This window comes from Strongylocentrotus purpuratus, unplaced genomic scaffold (assembly GCF_000002235.5).
Source record: "Strongylocentrotus purpuratus isolate Spur 01 unplaced genomic scaffold, Spur_5.0 spur5_scaffold_14, whole genome shotgun sequence".
NCBI lineage: Eukaryota > Metazoa > Echinodermata > Echinoidea > Camarodonta > Strongylocentrotidae > Strongylocentrotus > Strongylocentrotus purpuratus.
In genome coordinates this window covers 32,619,886-32,634,300 of record NW_022145599.1, presented here as the reverse complement: position 1 = coordinate 32,634,300, position 14,415 = coordinate 32,619,886, and the positions used below count along the sequence as shown (strand labels likewise).

The 14,415-nt window shown below is 38.0% G+C and overlaps 1 protein-coding gene across 1 annotated transcript; it reads left to right on the top strand.

The window, feature by feature from the left end:
- Positions 1 to 2,191: 2,191 nt before the first annotated feature.
- LOC115918167 lies at positions 2,192 to 8,936 on the top strand. The gene is made up of 6 exons (XM_030984773.1): positions 2,192 to 2,384; positions 3,544 to 3,614; positions 4,398 to 4,467; positions 4,719 to 4,941; positions 5,542 to 5,714; positions 7,139 to 8,936. Exons 1-6 carry the CDS (start codon positions 2,316 to 2,318, stop codon positions 8,273 to 8,275), a joined length of 1,743 nt encoding a protein of 580 aa, XP_030840633.1. The 5' UTR covers positions 2,192 to 2,315; the 3' UTR covers positions 8,276 to 8,936.
- Positions 8,937 to 14,415: the final 5,479 nt, after the last annotated feature.

The following is a 14,415-nucleotide window of genomic DNA, read 5'->3' as shown; positions in this document are numbered from 1 at the left end:
TTTACTGCAATGTAATAAAAACGAATTTCCAATAGTAGGCCTATATTCTATCTGGTAAGTTAAAAGTTGGATCGACTATTTCTTCTATAATAATCATGTAAGTCAGTAACAAGGTCAAAGTCGGGTCGAATATAATGATTCGACGTAGTATGGTATATGTTATGCAGTGACGTGATGCAAAACGAATTGTTTTGATTTTTGGTTGACTTCGACAGCTTTAGAAAGTTCGCTGTAGCCAACATAAGTTTTTGGACGAGAACAGTTGATGAATCTTACCATTTTGTTCTCAATGTTCTGTATAACTTCTTTTGATCTGACTTGTTCATGTATACTATACCATGCAGGGTTAGCATAGTCAAATTAACATTGAATAAGAGCAAAACAGAGTATACGTCTTGCTTTTAATCTTAGAGGGCCCACTTCGAATGTATTTACGACAATTTTTTTAAAGATCAGAAAGGTTAAATTTATCTTAGCTTAAAGGTAATTTTGAAAGTTGGATGGATAGCAATTCTTTAAAATTTTGATATATTTTGATGCCCCTGTGGATGTATTATAAGCACTAGAAAATGTAGCCCCTAAAAGTAAAACACTTCTGCTTCCGAGAAATTGAATAATCAAAAATTTACCGTTGCTCCCGATACTATTTCAAAATGCGCCTAAGGCCATTTTATGGGAGCTGCCACCATCATCTCAGAATATGCAGTTCTGATAATTTCCAAACGGGTATAGCAAATCGGTCGATTTTAGTCACGGCACATTTTAAAGCTATAATGATATCAGTCTTGAGAGGGGGCTATACAACATGAAGAGTTTATTATGTACAATTGCATCACTTTAGACTCGATTTCAACCCGGCGACAACGATCTTTGGATATTGTAAAATCGCATATGCTTCCAATATGTTCATTACTTCTTTTTAACCGAATTCATCATTGACCCCATACCAAAACTTTTGTATTATACATTTAATGTATGTATTAATTTCTTTGAAATGTAGTCCCTTCCTCGAAACAAGCACTTTTCATTTTCTTCTTTTTTACGTAATCATACCATAATATTTCCAGTTTTCTTCGACAGAGCAATGCTTGATATTTTTTCTAAAAGAAAGAAGCATTATTTGCATTTCATATATTATACACAACTTCGGCCATGTTTTTATCAACACTTAGGTCTTAGATGGTATCAGGGTGTGGTGATGGTAGCGAGGGAGCGTAGCGACCGGGTAGGAAAAACAGATCTCAGAAAGATTAAAATGCAGGGTAAAAAGAGTCCCTATCCCTGTTAACTTCACACTTCCAGGGCTTCGGCATAGATTGCATTTTGGGGGGAAATGTTTCTATTAATAGGCGAGGGAGCGTAGCGACCAAGTCAGTTGCTTCAAACAAACTAGTCATATTATTGTCTGGTGAAGTGTTCAATACATTTTCACTCTACTATAAGAAGCCAATGATATATAATATTCATGCAGGAGGAGAGAAAAAAATAATTTATCCGCCAAGTTAATTTAGGGAAAATATGGCACTTGCTCTTAACGCCCATAAAAGATGGTTTCTGCATCTACCTTCAAGAGAGAGCGTAATGACCGAGCGAAAAAAATTAACTTCTTGAATGTCGAAACTTGAGCAGTCTTATCTGTGGTTATATATAAAGAATGTACTTGACGACATGATCTTTTTGTCAACGGCCCTGCATGAATAAACAAATTGCACCCTGTGAGAGAGGGGACAGAAACGAATCCCCTCCCCGCCTTCTGGTTTATACACCACTTGAAGAAAATATTGCACTTGGTTTTGTTGCGCAATCCTAAAAAATGATGAAGGAAAATTAAAAAATGAAACACAAGGCCTCCCCATATTAGAAAGAAAAATCTGCCCCCTCGCTTATAACATTTTGCATATTGGAGTACTGGAAAGCTTATTATACATTGTTTTCTTGCATAACAAATACTTCCCTTTTTTATAAGGTAGAGGGGGGTGGCCTTTGGGTGTCAAAATCGCTTATTTTGCTAATTATCCCCTTCTTGAGCATCCCGCTCCTGTGGTCGGAGTATTGGAACTCCTCGCCCCACCCTGGGACAATGACTCTTTTCTTCGTGCGTTTGCGCGTACGCTGTAGACTACTTTCCTGACGGCGAATCATAACAAAGTAGGCAATCTTTCTATACGTTTTCTTTAGAATTCGCCTCTGTGTATATAATGTATGTATGGAGTGCTTGAATATCGTTTGGTCTTGAGTCACCGTTATAGGCCTAGAACTACTTGAATTTTAAGTCTGTGAATATTCGCCATAGATCAAGAAATATTCCAGAAACAATGCAGGACACATACGCATACAAGAGGAGATATATAACGCTCAAAAGGAAATGTGATTCACTAGAATTGGTAAGAAACAGATGAAATGAGAATACCCACTCATTTACGTACATGTGGGACTGTCTTAAGTTAAAAAAATATTTATCGAAATGCTTCCGAATATATCATGAAAATGTAGATCTACAAAACTACGAACTAAATGTTGACTAGATGTAAATGAGGGCAAATTGATTTGATATGTTGAATAGTCTAGAGTGAGTAGTCTAGACCTAGATCTTCACCTTGCCTAGAAAATCATAAACTTAACTAAAAAATTGTGGTCGTGACTTGTGAGAAAAAAAATTGTGATTGTGAATGTGATTCACAATCACATGTTATGATGTTTCTTGCCATGAAAATGAGCAATTTATGAATTGATAGTATCAATTCACAAAGTTCCTGATTTAACAGTAATAAATTATCGATATAAAACTAAGAGAAACTACATCATAGAACCCTAACCTCTATCAGTAGATCTAGAGGTGCGCGCACGTGCAAGGAGACTTGGCGTTATCCCTACAGAAGAATTACAGAAAAAACAAAACTTGACCAACAACAAGAAGGCAATTTTTCCCTGCCACCTATTTTTACCGCTCTGAGCTGAGGTCATGTCATGATGTCAGGAGCCCATTTTGGTTTAGTTTGTGGATCATAAAGAAACTTATGAAAACAAAAGTGGACGGCAAGCTTTTGAAGTAAGCTTTTGAAGTAGACTGTCAAAAGTTAAAAAGCAGTAATTTACATTTAATTTACTAGTAGACTAGAGAACTGTTGCTGAGCTAGCGCCATGATGAGCATCAATGGACGGTGTGTGCGCTCTATATTAGTTTGTACTATTACTATTATTATTTGGAATCTACTTATCATTTCTATCGTGAGCCCAGGTAATCCCTTTGCCGTAAATGAAAATAAAGAAATTGGTATCCTAAATAGGGTCTAGGCTACCAAAAATCTAGACAAAAGTCGCCAATATTAAGAGAGATTTTCCCATATTGGCTGTGCGCCTCTCATGTCTATGTCACACATATAATATTTTGTTATCTCATCTCAGTAGGAATGGGGACATCACACTTACAGATTTTCTCAAAGTGTATCATGTTTTCCATATATTTTGTCTAGTTTTACTCTTTTTTTCTCTCCATTATTTGTCCATTTCATGCATTTTTCCATTTCTTGAATTCTCTTTCAGAGTAATGAAAGAGTTCTGAACAGACTGTGCCATGTCAAGAAATATATTCACAAGCTTTCTAGAGAAAGAAGGTAAGTAATACAGATCATGGACCAGTTTCACAAAGCCTTCTTTCAATGATGAATGACAAAAATCAGTGATAAATCTGCTGATAACCAATCAGAAGCAAGGATTTCATAAATAAAGCTTATAACAAAAACTGTCATTTGTCACAGATGACAAGTTTTGTGAAACGCCCCCCTTTATAGACTAGTCTGGAGCCTCTTTTCTAGATGCTTTGTAGATATTTCAGTATGCAAATTAGCATGAATATTTAGGTGATTGTTTGTAACCTCTGATCCTGTGGCAGATTATAAACATTTGTTATATACATGATAGAGCAAGTCTGCTTTGTGGATTATCTTGTATATTTGATCAGCCACTAAGAGGAGTTTAATGCTTTGGACATTTAACTGGATATGTGATTTTAAGGGTTTAAGCCTGGGCAGCATGGCACATGAATACTTGGACAAGAGTCACAAGACACTTACCAATACTTGCCACTCTCTACCCTTGTGCAGTTATTTGACATCAAGAAGGAATTCTGAATTAATTGAATGATAGCACCCACAAAATATGATTTATCTGGGAAATTGTAATGTAGAATTATTAAAAGTTCATATATAAAGAATACACTGGCTCTTCAGTTTCGAGATGAAAAAAAAAAGAATATAAGGTAAAAACAACAGGTTCTTTACTGATTTGTCCCCATGTTTAATGTATGTTTAGGAGAGAAGATTCTGATTAAAAATGTTTTGCAAATGACAATACATGTAATTGTTTTAGTTTTTGCTAATTCTCTGTTTGTGTCGTAGGGGCCTCGCGAAGAAGCTGACAGAACTTGGAGATGGATTCAAGAAGAGTGATTTGACAGTCCCGCTTGAGGTAAATTCATTTTCAGATTTGCCCCTCCCCCCCCCCTCCCCTGACTATGACTTCCAGGAAGCTACCTCTCCACCCCCAGAAAGTTATCCCAGTATACCCCCCCCCCCCCCTACTCAAATAAAATAAATGAAGAAATGGAAATAAATAATAAAAGAAGAAAACAAACAAAAAAACAAAAATGAACAAGGTTGGCAGAATTATGAAATATGCCAACCTTAACCTTGTCTGTGACCTTGATCTTGTCTGTACAGGAAGAACTGCCCGGTGCAATGACGGGAGGATCGGATAGCCCATCGCCCAGTGGACCGGCTGTAGGAGAAACCCTGGGCGGGTTTGGTCCATTCACCCAAGGAGGACCGGTCAAAGGCGAGGAGATGGTCACAGTGGTGCAGGAACCACCGCGACCTGTCGTTGTCCAGGTCAAGCCAAGGAAGAAAAGGACAAGGGATTCCAACAAGCCTGAGAGAGAAAAAGGTACGAAGCACAGGAGACATAAGGAGAAAGTCTTGATATTGTAGTATAATACAGTCAAACCTGCTTTAGTGACCACCTGTCTACAAAGACCACATTTTTTGTTTCCCTTGAAAATGGTTTCTCATTGAAACATGTACTAAAGGAACCTGTCTACAAAGACCACTTTTTTTTGTTTCCCTTGGGTGGTCGCTATAGATAGGTTTTACTCTACCATCAAACTTGGTGCACACGTATGTACATGTAGCAACTTTTATCAACTAGTTATGTACAAATTGCTTAATTTGGACATTAAGTGATAATATTGTGTGGCTGGGAGGGGGGGTGGGGTGGTTGAGTTGTCAGGGGGTAGTTTTCCTATGGAACGGTTAGTTGTCTTTTAGAAAATTGTCTGGAGAAAAGTTATCCAGGAAGTAGTCGTCTGGATATAAAAGTAAATATATACTACAATAAAGAGAGAGACAGAGAGTGGCAGAGAGAGAGAGAGAGAGAGGCAGAGAGAGAGAGAGAGATAAAGAAGAGAGAGAGAGAGGGAGAGAGAATATGCGAGTATCATGAATTCTGTGTGCATCACTTGAAATCAATCCTTGATTCTCCTTGCAGATCCTAACGCACCCAAGAAGCCTGCCAATGCTTTCCTCATGTACTGTCAACAAGAGAGACAGAAGGTACAGGATGGTGAAGGCAACGGCATCTACTCTGCGGATATGAGCCATCAAGACCTCACCAGACAGCTGGCTAAACAGTGGAAGTTCTTAAGTGAAGAGGAAAAGAAGGTAAGATCATAGATGGATAGAAAGAAGGAAAGAAAGAAAAATAGATAGAAAGATAGATAGACAGATATGAGCCATCAACACCTTACCAGACAGCTGGAAGTTCCTGAGTGAAGAGGAAAAGAAGGTAAGATGGATAGAGAGAAAGAAAGAAAAAATGATTTAATTTTTTTATTTCAAATAGGCAGACATACCAAAGCCATCAAGACCTTACTAGACAGCTTTTATTATCTTGTGAAACCTTTTGTCAAATACAGTTGGAATAACTAACAAAACAAGTCCAGGCAACCTGTCTCCGTGGCCACCTCTGTATAAAGACCACCTGTGTATATAGTGGCAATGTATTTTGTCTACCTCAAGAAGAAATGTGTATTGTTAAACCTGTCAAAAATAGTCACTTTCTACAGTGGCCACTTCCTCTGTTTCCCTTGGGTGGCATATACAGTGCGTCCCAGAAAAAACGAAACCGAGAAGTATCGATGTTCTATCATAACTTAATCACAACTATAATTAATGAATGATACATATATGGAAAGCTTAGAGTCTCCTCTTTCATGTGATGCTACTCAGATAATGCATATTTTACGCATGAGTGATTAAAAGCAATTAGAAGGAAGGAAACCAAAAAGACATTTGGCGGGCGGTATCTGAATTTCGAAGAAAAATTCACATTTCTAGAAAGTTGAGTTTCTGCCCTTTCATATGACACCTCAATCAGGAAAAATGAGCGAGGAATGACAAAGTTCTGTTTGTTTAAAGTAGTGCTTGCATTTCCAGAATTTTATTAAAACGAATTTGTTTTCACTGGCTGCCTGCCGTATCAATAAACGAAATTATCAAAAGACTTAACTCCGTTTCGTTGACAATCAGCCGTAGACGAGAGTCTTCATGCATAGCTGATTGTCAACGAAACGGAGTGAAGTCTTTTGTCAAATCTGCTTTTTGCTACGGCAGGCACCCAGTGAAAACGAATTCGTTTGTTAAAATTATGAAAATGTAAGGGCTACTTTAAACAAACAGAACTTTGTTATTCCTGGCTCATTTTTCTTGATTGAGGTATCATATGAAAAAGCAGGAAATGAACTTTCTAGAAATATGAATTTTTCTTTGAAATTCAGATACCGCCCGCCAAATTACTTTTTGGTTTCTTTCCTTCCTTCAAATTGCTTTTAATCACTCATGCGTGAAATATGCATCACGTGAGTAGCGTCAACTGAAAGAGGAGACTCTAAGCTTTCCAAATATGTATCATTCATTAATTATGGTAGTGATTAAGTTATGATAAAACATCGATATTTCTCGGTTTCGTTTTTTCTGGGACGCACTGTATAGAGAGTTTTGACTGTCCATGCAAGAAAGCTGCTTTAACCGCATTGTCCCATTCTCAATCTACTTTGTCTTTCTTCTCTTTGTCTCTATGTAATTAGCACTACTACCTACTGTACGAGAAAGAGAAAGATCGATACGACAAGGCAGTCAAGAAGTATGCTAAGGGAGCTGGACTTGACAAGAAGAAATCATCAAGGGATAATGGAAATGATGCAGATTCAGAGACAATCGATGTGGTGAAGATGGGCCAGGAGAAAGAATGGAGGCCAAAGGTGTTCCGAGAGGAAAAGATTACCTTGAAGACATCCCACACCAGTGAAGATCAAACTATCGATGTTGAGAAGGACGAGTTTGAGTTCACCGATCCTCCAGGAATGGCCGAGGAACCTAAGATTTGCTTGGAGAAGATTGACAAGAGCAAGCTCTTTGACAAAGCCAGATTGTTCGGATTACCTAGCTTGGACTCTCAAAAACACGAGAGTAGCGGAAGCAAAGCAGACACAGGCGGCAAGCAACTCAGAGATTACTTCATGAAGACAGAAATGAGGCCGTTACCTAGGCCACAGAGGACAGACTTCAAAGGCCCGGCCATTCTGGAGATTGCAACGGGTCGTAAATCTGCCTCACCGACCATGTTGAGCCACGCAGCTCCGAAGATGTTACCAGAAGCTCCTCTAAGACACGCAATGGAGCTGAGCATCAAGGAGCTTGTTGGCGCAAGACCTAGTTCCTTTGAGGTCAGAAACCCTGCAATGATAGAGCTCAAGAGCAAGGGAGAGGAGAGGACCGTGCTAGCATCAGCTCTCCAGAATAAACCCATGTTTGACATGAAGATGCGATCGAGCACAGACTACACCACCAAGCACAAACCAATCCTAGATGTCACAGGGCCACCTAGTGATGCTTCGAACCCATGGGGCATGATGTCTTCAGAAGTTAAGAGCAAGTTAGCTGTGGAAATGAGAAGCAGGGTTAGTGCAGAGCAGGACAAACATAAGACCTTGATAGACTCGAACCCCAGGGCCTTTACAGATTCAAAGGCCACCCTTGCAAGTGAATTGCGAAGCAAGCCATCTAACTCTGAGACCATCAAGTGTGCTTCTCCCCTTGAAAGCAAGGTTAGGGGATCCCCTGAAACCATGAGAAGGGTGTCTTTGGACAACAAGAGAGCAGTGATAGAGCTTAAGAAAATCCCTGTAGACCCTTCTGACGATCCCTATCATTTTGATGATTAACCCTCTGCCACCAATTTAGGAACAATCGTCATCAACAAACTCTAAAATGTATATCAGTATATAATGTAAATTCTGGGCTCATCTTTGCAAATTATTGTGTAACTTGGCCTTAAATATTTTTTTAGTGGGAACGCCTCGTCAATATGTATACCTGATTCTACTTCAGAAAAAAAAATAAAAAATTATTCATCCAGATGTGTAGTAGAACATTACTATTAAGTGCCGCCCACAGCAAGTAAGGCGTTCAACTCTTTACATCTTGTGTCTCTTACAAGTTACACAAAGAATGTGACCTTGACCGATTATAAATATAGTATGTTATGTATTGGTTTGTACTGTCTAGTAAGATCTTGTAAAGAAATTTTATTGGAAAATATTTGTGGTTCATCTTTATGGGTGTAGGAGGACCCATGAGAGAGAAAGTTTAAGACCTGATATAGAACGAGTTTCTATATGTTTTGTAATTTCTTATTATTCAAGGAGTCATTCTTTACTGGTCAGAAGGTAATATTGGCAGGGTTGTGTATGAAAAGTAGGAAGGGAACAAATGTATTTTAGTTCTAAAGGCAAAAGCTTTAGAGGAGATACACAATCATTTGCTGGCCAGTCTTACTGACAAAATTGAACACTGAAAACAATAAATTTGCAAATAACCCACTGATTGCTGAGTTCTCTGATTCCATGCATTTAAAGATAAAAGTTGAGTTCTGATCAAGCGATTGCATTGTGAAATAAACGTGTGGAATCGATCAGAACAGGTTGATCATCTAGCATATAAGTATTGGTGTGTACTACAAGGTTCTGGAATCATCAAGATGATAAGAAATTTGGCCCAGTCTTGGTAAAGTTACAAGCACTGTACACAGAAAGATGTATATGGGACTACAAGAACATGTGGCATAAAAATCCGTCCCGATTTGTATGATGTTACAAGCCATATTTAGAATATTAAGGCATTTGAAAAGCCATGCTTTCCAGGGAATTTTTTTATCTGATGTTCTTCCACACTTGCATAATATAATGATAACGCTCACAAATTATTGTTCACCTCTCCCCAGAACTCAACCTTCTCTTTGATACACAGGGATAATGAGGAACCATCAGGTTCCTGTAGCCAATAGGTTTGGGCGACCACTTTACCAACCCAACTATGACTACATTATGAATGAAACAGAAAAAAAGGATTGGATGCAATTTCGGGATTGGAATTGGATGGAGTTTCAAAATTGTCACATGTATAGTAAATGGCGTGGTAAATGATTCAGAGATAGGTACCGGTACATGTAAAAACAAACAAAAATATGTAAAGTTGAAAAAGATAAGGAAAAAGCTTTCCTTGATTATCTACATAAAGTTTAAACTGGAGGTCACCAAATAAGTTACAGCTTTAATTATAGTTGTTTTTTTAAGTAGTACAAATTGAAATGTGTTCACATGTATTTTGGCCACCCTAACTTAAAAAATATTAACCAGCCCCTGCACACTTTACAATCATGACTTAAACTTCATGTTTGTTTTGAAATAAATTGCAACAATATTTAGTTGGAATTTTCAAAATAATCTTATAAATTCTGCCAGATTTTGGGTCAAGAATTGTTACATGAATAGTAATAGTGTTTTTACTTCGTGTGATTTTGTCTAAAATGAGTAGAGAGAGAGAGAGAGAGAGAACAGAGACAGAGATAGAGGCACAAAGAGAGAATGAGAGGACAGAGAGAGAGAGAGAGAGAGGACAAAGATAGACACACTCGGTGACACATAAAGAGAGAGATTGTGAGAGGCATACGGGTGGGTTGTGGAAGGAGGTAGGAAGGGAGGGGGAGCACCTACTGCTTTGTATGAAATTTAATTTCTCTAACTGTCCGTTAATTCTGTAATAAAAAGAATATTTTGGTGAATGAAAACGCACAACAATCTCACACACAGGCCTCTTTATTCTTAGATTTTTTAAATTAATGCAATGTAGTCCTCGATACGACTTTGAAACATGTCATAATCATGTTCTTTTAATTTGTCAAACTTCACACATACTTTAAGGGAGCACTGTGGTATATTGATGAAGGCTTTTGATTAGATGGGTCATGGGTTCGATCTCCGCTCGGTGCTTGCATCATTGGACTAGGTTTTTTTAATCACATTTCTCCATCTAAACGCAGGTGTAATGGGTACCGCAGGAAGACTGATCTAGGTCCTGGGTAAAATGAATGTGATTCTGCGGTCATTTTAGTAGTGCGCCATCTATCAAACTCAAAATGCCAGCTGCGCTCTGTAAATTCTAGATTTCATGTAATCCGGTGACCATCTGCTAGTTTTGATAACCATAAACCTTCACCAGTTTGTCAATCCTTGCCTGAGATATCTCGGGTACCATAATGAGTACAGTGGCAATGAAACCGCCCCCGAAATTAAGGGCTGGGGGAATCCATGATTTTACATAGGGATGGGGCACAATTCCTAAAAAATAGAGGGTCATTTTTGTTGACTGTTGTACATTCAAATAATAAGAAAATTCGGTTTCAAAGGGGGAAAGTTAACTCGCCCCTCCGTCATTGACTGACACTAGTACAAAGTACATTTGCATTTTGTTCCATCAATTTATTTCTAGTTTTGCATACAATATATCTTTGCTTAGAATCGGACTTACAAGATTTTCCCTTGAATTAAAACAATGTTTCACTCTTTTATAGTAACTATTTACTTCGTCAGGAGCAGGAATTTTCATTATGATTCTGTAATTTGAAATTTTGTCCATTTAACACTTGGTCCATAATATACCCATTTCGTTCATTATGCGGAACTTAATCAGCATGATCAGGTAAATTTCGATATTTTTAGAAAATGTCACACTCCCCCATGCACGGCACCGAAATCCCCAACGCAATTTCCCTACAAAGACTGAGCATGGTCTTGTGTCGTATGATAATAATAATAATAATAATAATAATAATAATAGTGTAAACTTATAAAGGGCACACACCGTCCAGAGACGCTCATGGCGCTATAGCTCAGCAACAGTTCTCTTTAATACAAGTAAAGTAAATGTTTATTTGATAATATAGAGTTATCCCATCACCCATTTCAATCCTCAGCTCTGATGAGACGCGGGCTGATTTATATGAAATAGATATGAATCAATGAAAATTTAGATAATAAAAAGCAAAAGAGAAAAATATACACTCCCTTTTGCTGCAGTAATACAAGGCGAAGCTGTCACAACTTTTCTTGTTTGTCGATCATCCTATCATTCTCCCAGATGTAACATGATATATCTATATGCTCCTGACCTCCATGACAGCATGCATGTTCATGCATAATTGAAATACATCCAATAATATTCCCTTCTGGGGCGTAATTAGAATAATGAAATAGCCTGAGTATGAAGTCAAATCAATAGTTTGCGCTGAGAGGGCATCATTTTCTCCAGTGACAAAGATTACCATAGTAATTCATTATAATTCAGCAGAGATCGAGCTTGGACAGATTTACCGCTTGCTTGCTTGCTTTGACGATCGTCATATATCGTTAGTTTCTCGGCCATTACGAGCTTGGAATATTGAATGATTTTTCATCTGTAACGGCACATTATTGTGTCCGTTTATTGCTTCAAATGGCGTATCCAGCCAATAACAACAGAGATTGACAACAGAGTCGGAGCAGAGCTGGTCGAATGACATAGGTACGTAAATTGTGTTTGGATATTCTCAACATTTGTCCAGGGCCTCCAAAATGGAGCGGAGGAGAAAGGGGGAGGGGGAGCCGTCTTATAGGCCTATCAATATCCAATGTGACAGTGCATGAACAATAACCAATCACTTTTTTCTTTTGCAAAAAAAAGTGTTAGATCACACTGAGGTATGATGTTTATTCATTAACAGTTTTGAAAAATTTAATGACTAATGAAGGAAGAATAACTTAACACAATTACAATAATTTCCGCCATGATTACCTTTTGTTTCGTATCACAGTTAAGCCACTGCGTCTGATGATTAAGTATTTTCATTCTAATTTTCTTCCTTTAAAAAACATGGTATTGATCTTTATTTTGAGGCTTATAAACATGCATAAATAACGTGGATATAACCGAGATTGCATGAACTATAAAGCCGCTTGCATCCAATACTCGTGACGGGATGGCGACTGATCCAAATAACGATGATTTTCCCCAGGGGTTCATGATTCAAATTAAATCAAGTCTTTATCCATAATTCTGATGAAATGCCTATAAAAGATCTCCATTTTCAAATATTCAAGGGGCTCTTGATCTATATTCCCTATACCCTCTCTTTACGACTCATGTATTTAATGCAAATATATTACGGTTCATTGCACAGGAAAACTGATGAAGCTCGGTAAATAGTGTGCTATAGAACTTGATCAGAATTTGATGAATCATTCATCATTCATGGAATTTGGGTCAAGGGGGGAGTATACAACGTTGTGTCCTATGGGGACTTTCTTTCCTTGGGGCACATTTCCTCCAATTATTATGCAAAATTTGTGGGGAAGAATGGTTCCGCTCATTTGATTTTGCCAGTCTTGTATTTTATAAGGAGAAACAGGACAGATAAAATAATGAATTAATAATGGTAAGGAAGGAGGCAAAGGGACCAAAAGGGCTATTTTATACAATTAATGACTTCAGAATCGTGGGTCAACATTTAATAAGTGGTTATTTTTCCGAAGTCAACCGATTTGTCAAAACAAATTCCCATTACTGATTACTTAAATGATTTGTTAATTTTGTATTTTAATCTAATTAAATAATTGATAACATTATTGTAAAAATCATTATTTGGTTAAATACTTTTATCTTAGCTCAGATTTTAGGGTCAAGTTTACTCCCTTTAAAAACAATTAGTCCTTTCTGCCCCCCCCCCCGCCCTCTTTGTTTTCTATCTGGCTGTCTCAACTCTTTCTTTGCCCTTAATTATTCTTCCCCTTATCTCTTTTTTGTTGTCTTCCTCCGTCCCTCCATCCCTTCCCCTTATCTCTATATTTCTCTCCTTTCTCATCCTCCCTGACTCTTGTGTCAGTCACTCTGTTATCTTCCTCCTCTATGTCTTTCTCTATCCCCCCTCTCTATCTCTCTCTCTCTCTCTCTCTCTCTCTCTCTCTTAAAGGCACATTGTCTTACTTGTAGCTACTTGCTCCCTCTATATAGAAAACTTCACCAGTCGGTGCCTGTTGGTCCCCCATGATCCTCTTTTTCTTATGTTAAATGAGAGCTGAGTTAATGAGATAGCCACCTGTCAAAGTGACCTCGCTGGCTCGCTGGGTGGTCTAATCCCTTCTAGCTGAAGTAGTAAAGCCTGCCTTTAAGGAGAGGCGATGGCTGTGTATGTCAACCTTCGGATATTTTCATCGATTTAATCGATCCGATTAATACAAGCATTACATTTTTCTCATCTCCTCCTCACCCACCTCGACCTTCTTTTCAGTAATGGGTACCAAGCGATTTCTGAAACATTTCATGTTTTCAAATTTCGCTCTCCCCCCCTCTCTCTCTCTCTCTCTCTCTCTCTCTCTCTCTCTCTCTCTCTCTCTCTCCCCCCCATCTCTCTCTCTCCCTCTCTCTCTCTCTCTCTCTCTCTCTCTCTCTCTCTCTCTCTCTCTCTCTTAATTTTGTATCTGTCTTATTCTCGCTTTCCCTGCTTCTCATTCTCTAATCATTTTTTATTTTTACATTTTGTTGTCAGCCGTTATTAGCTTATCTTCAGCTGTAATCTAAATATGGATCTCAAAATATCACCGGAACTAATAAACAATAAAAATATGGGATGGGGAATAATGCCTTCTGCTTCTGATTTAAGGTTCTTTTATGCAATGATTAGTGAACTTCAGACGAGTTCGCAAATTACCCTCTTACCAACAAACACTTTAATTGAAAACTGAGTATGTTGTACCTTTTGCATTAACACTTTCAGAGAATATTCTTTCCTGCAATCAGTGTTAACCGTTGAATGTGTAATGTTTCAAGACAATTCTAGTCTGGGGAGGATATTGGATGTAGGGTGGATGTTTGATCCAGGTAATCATGATAGACTTGACATTATTACAGAAGATATCCTTTCATCCAAAGTAGAGGTTTTTACACCAAACTCGTTTCCCATCTTTCGTTGTTATTTTTTCCCCTCACTCAA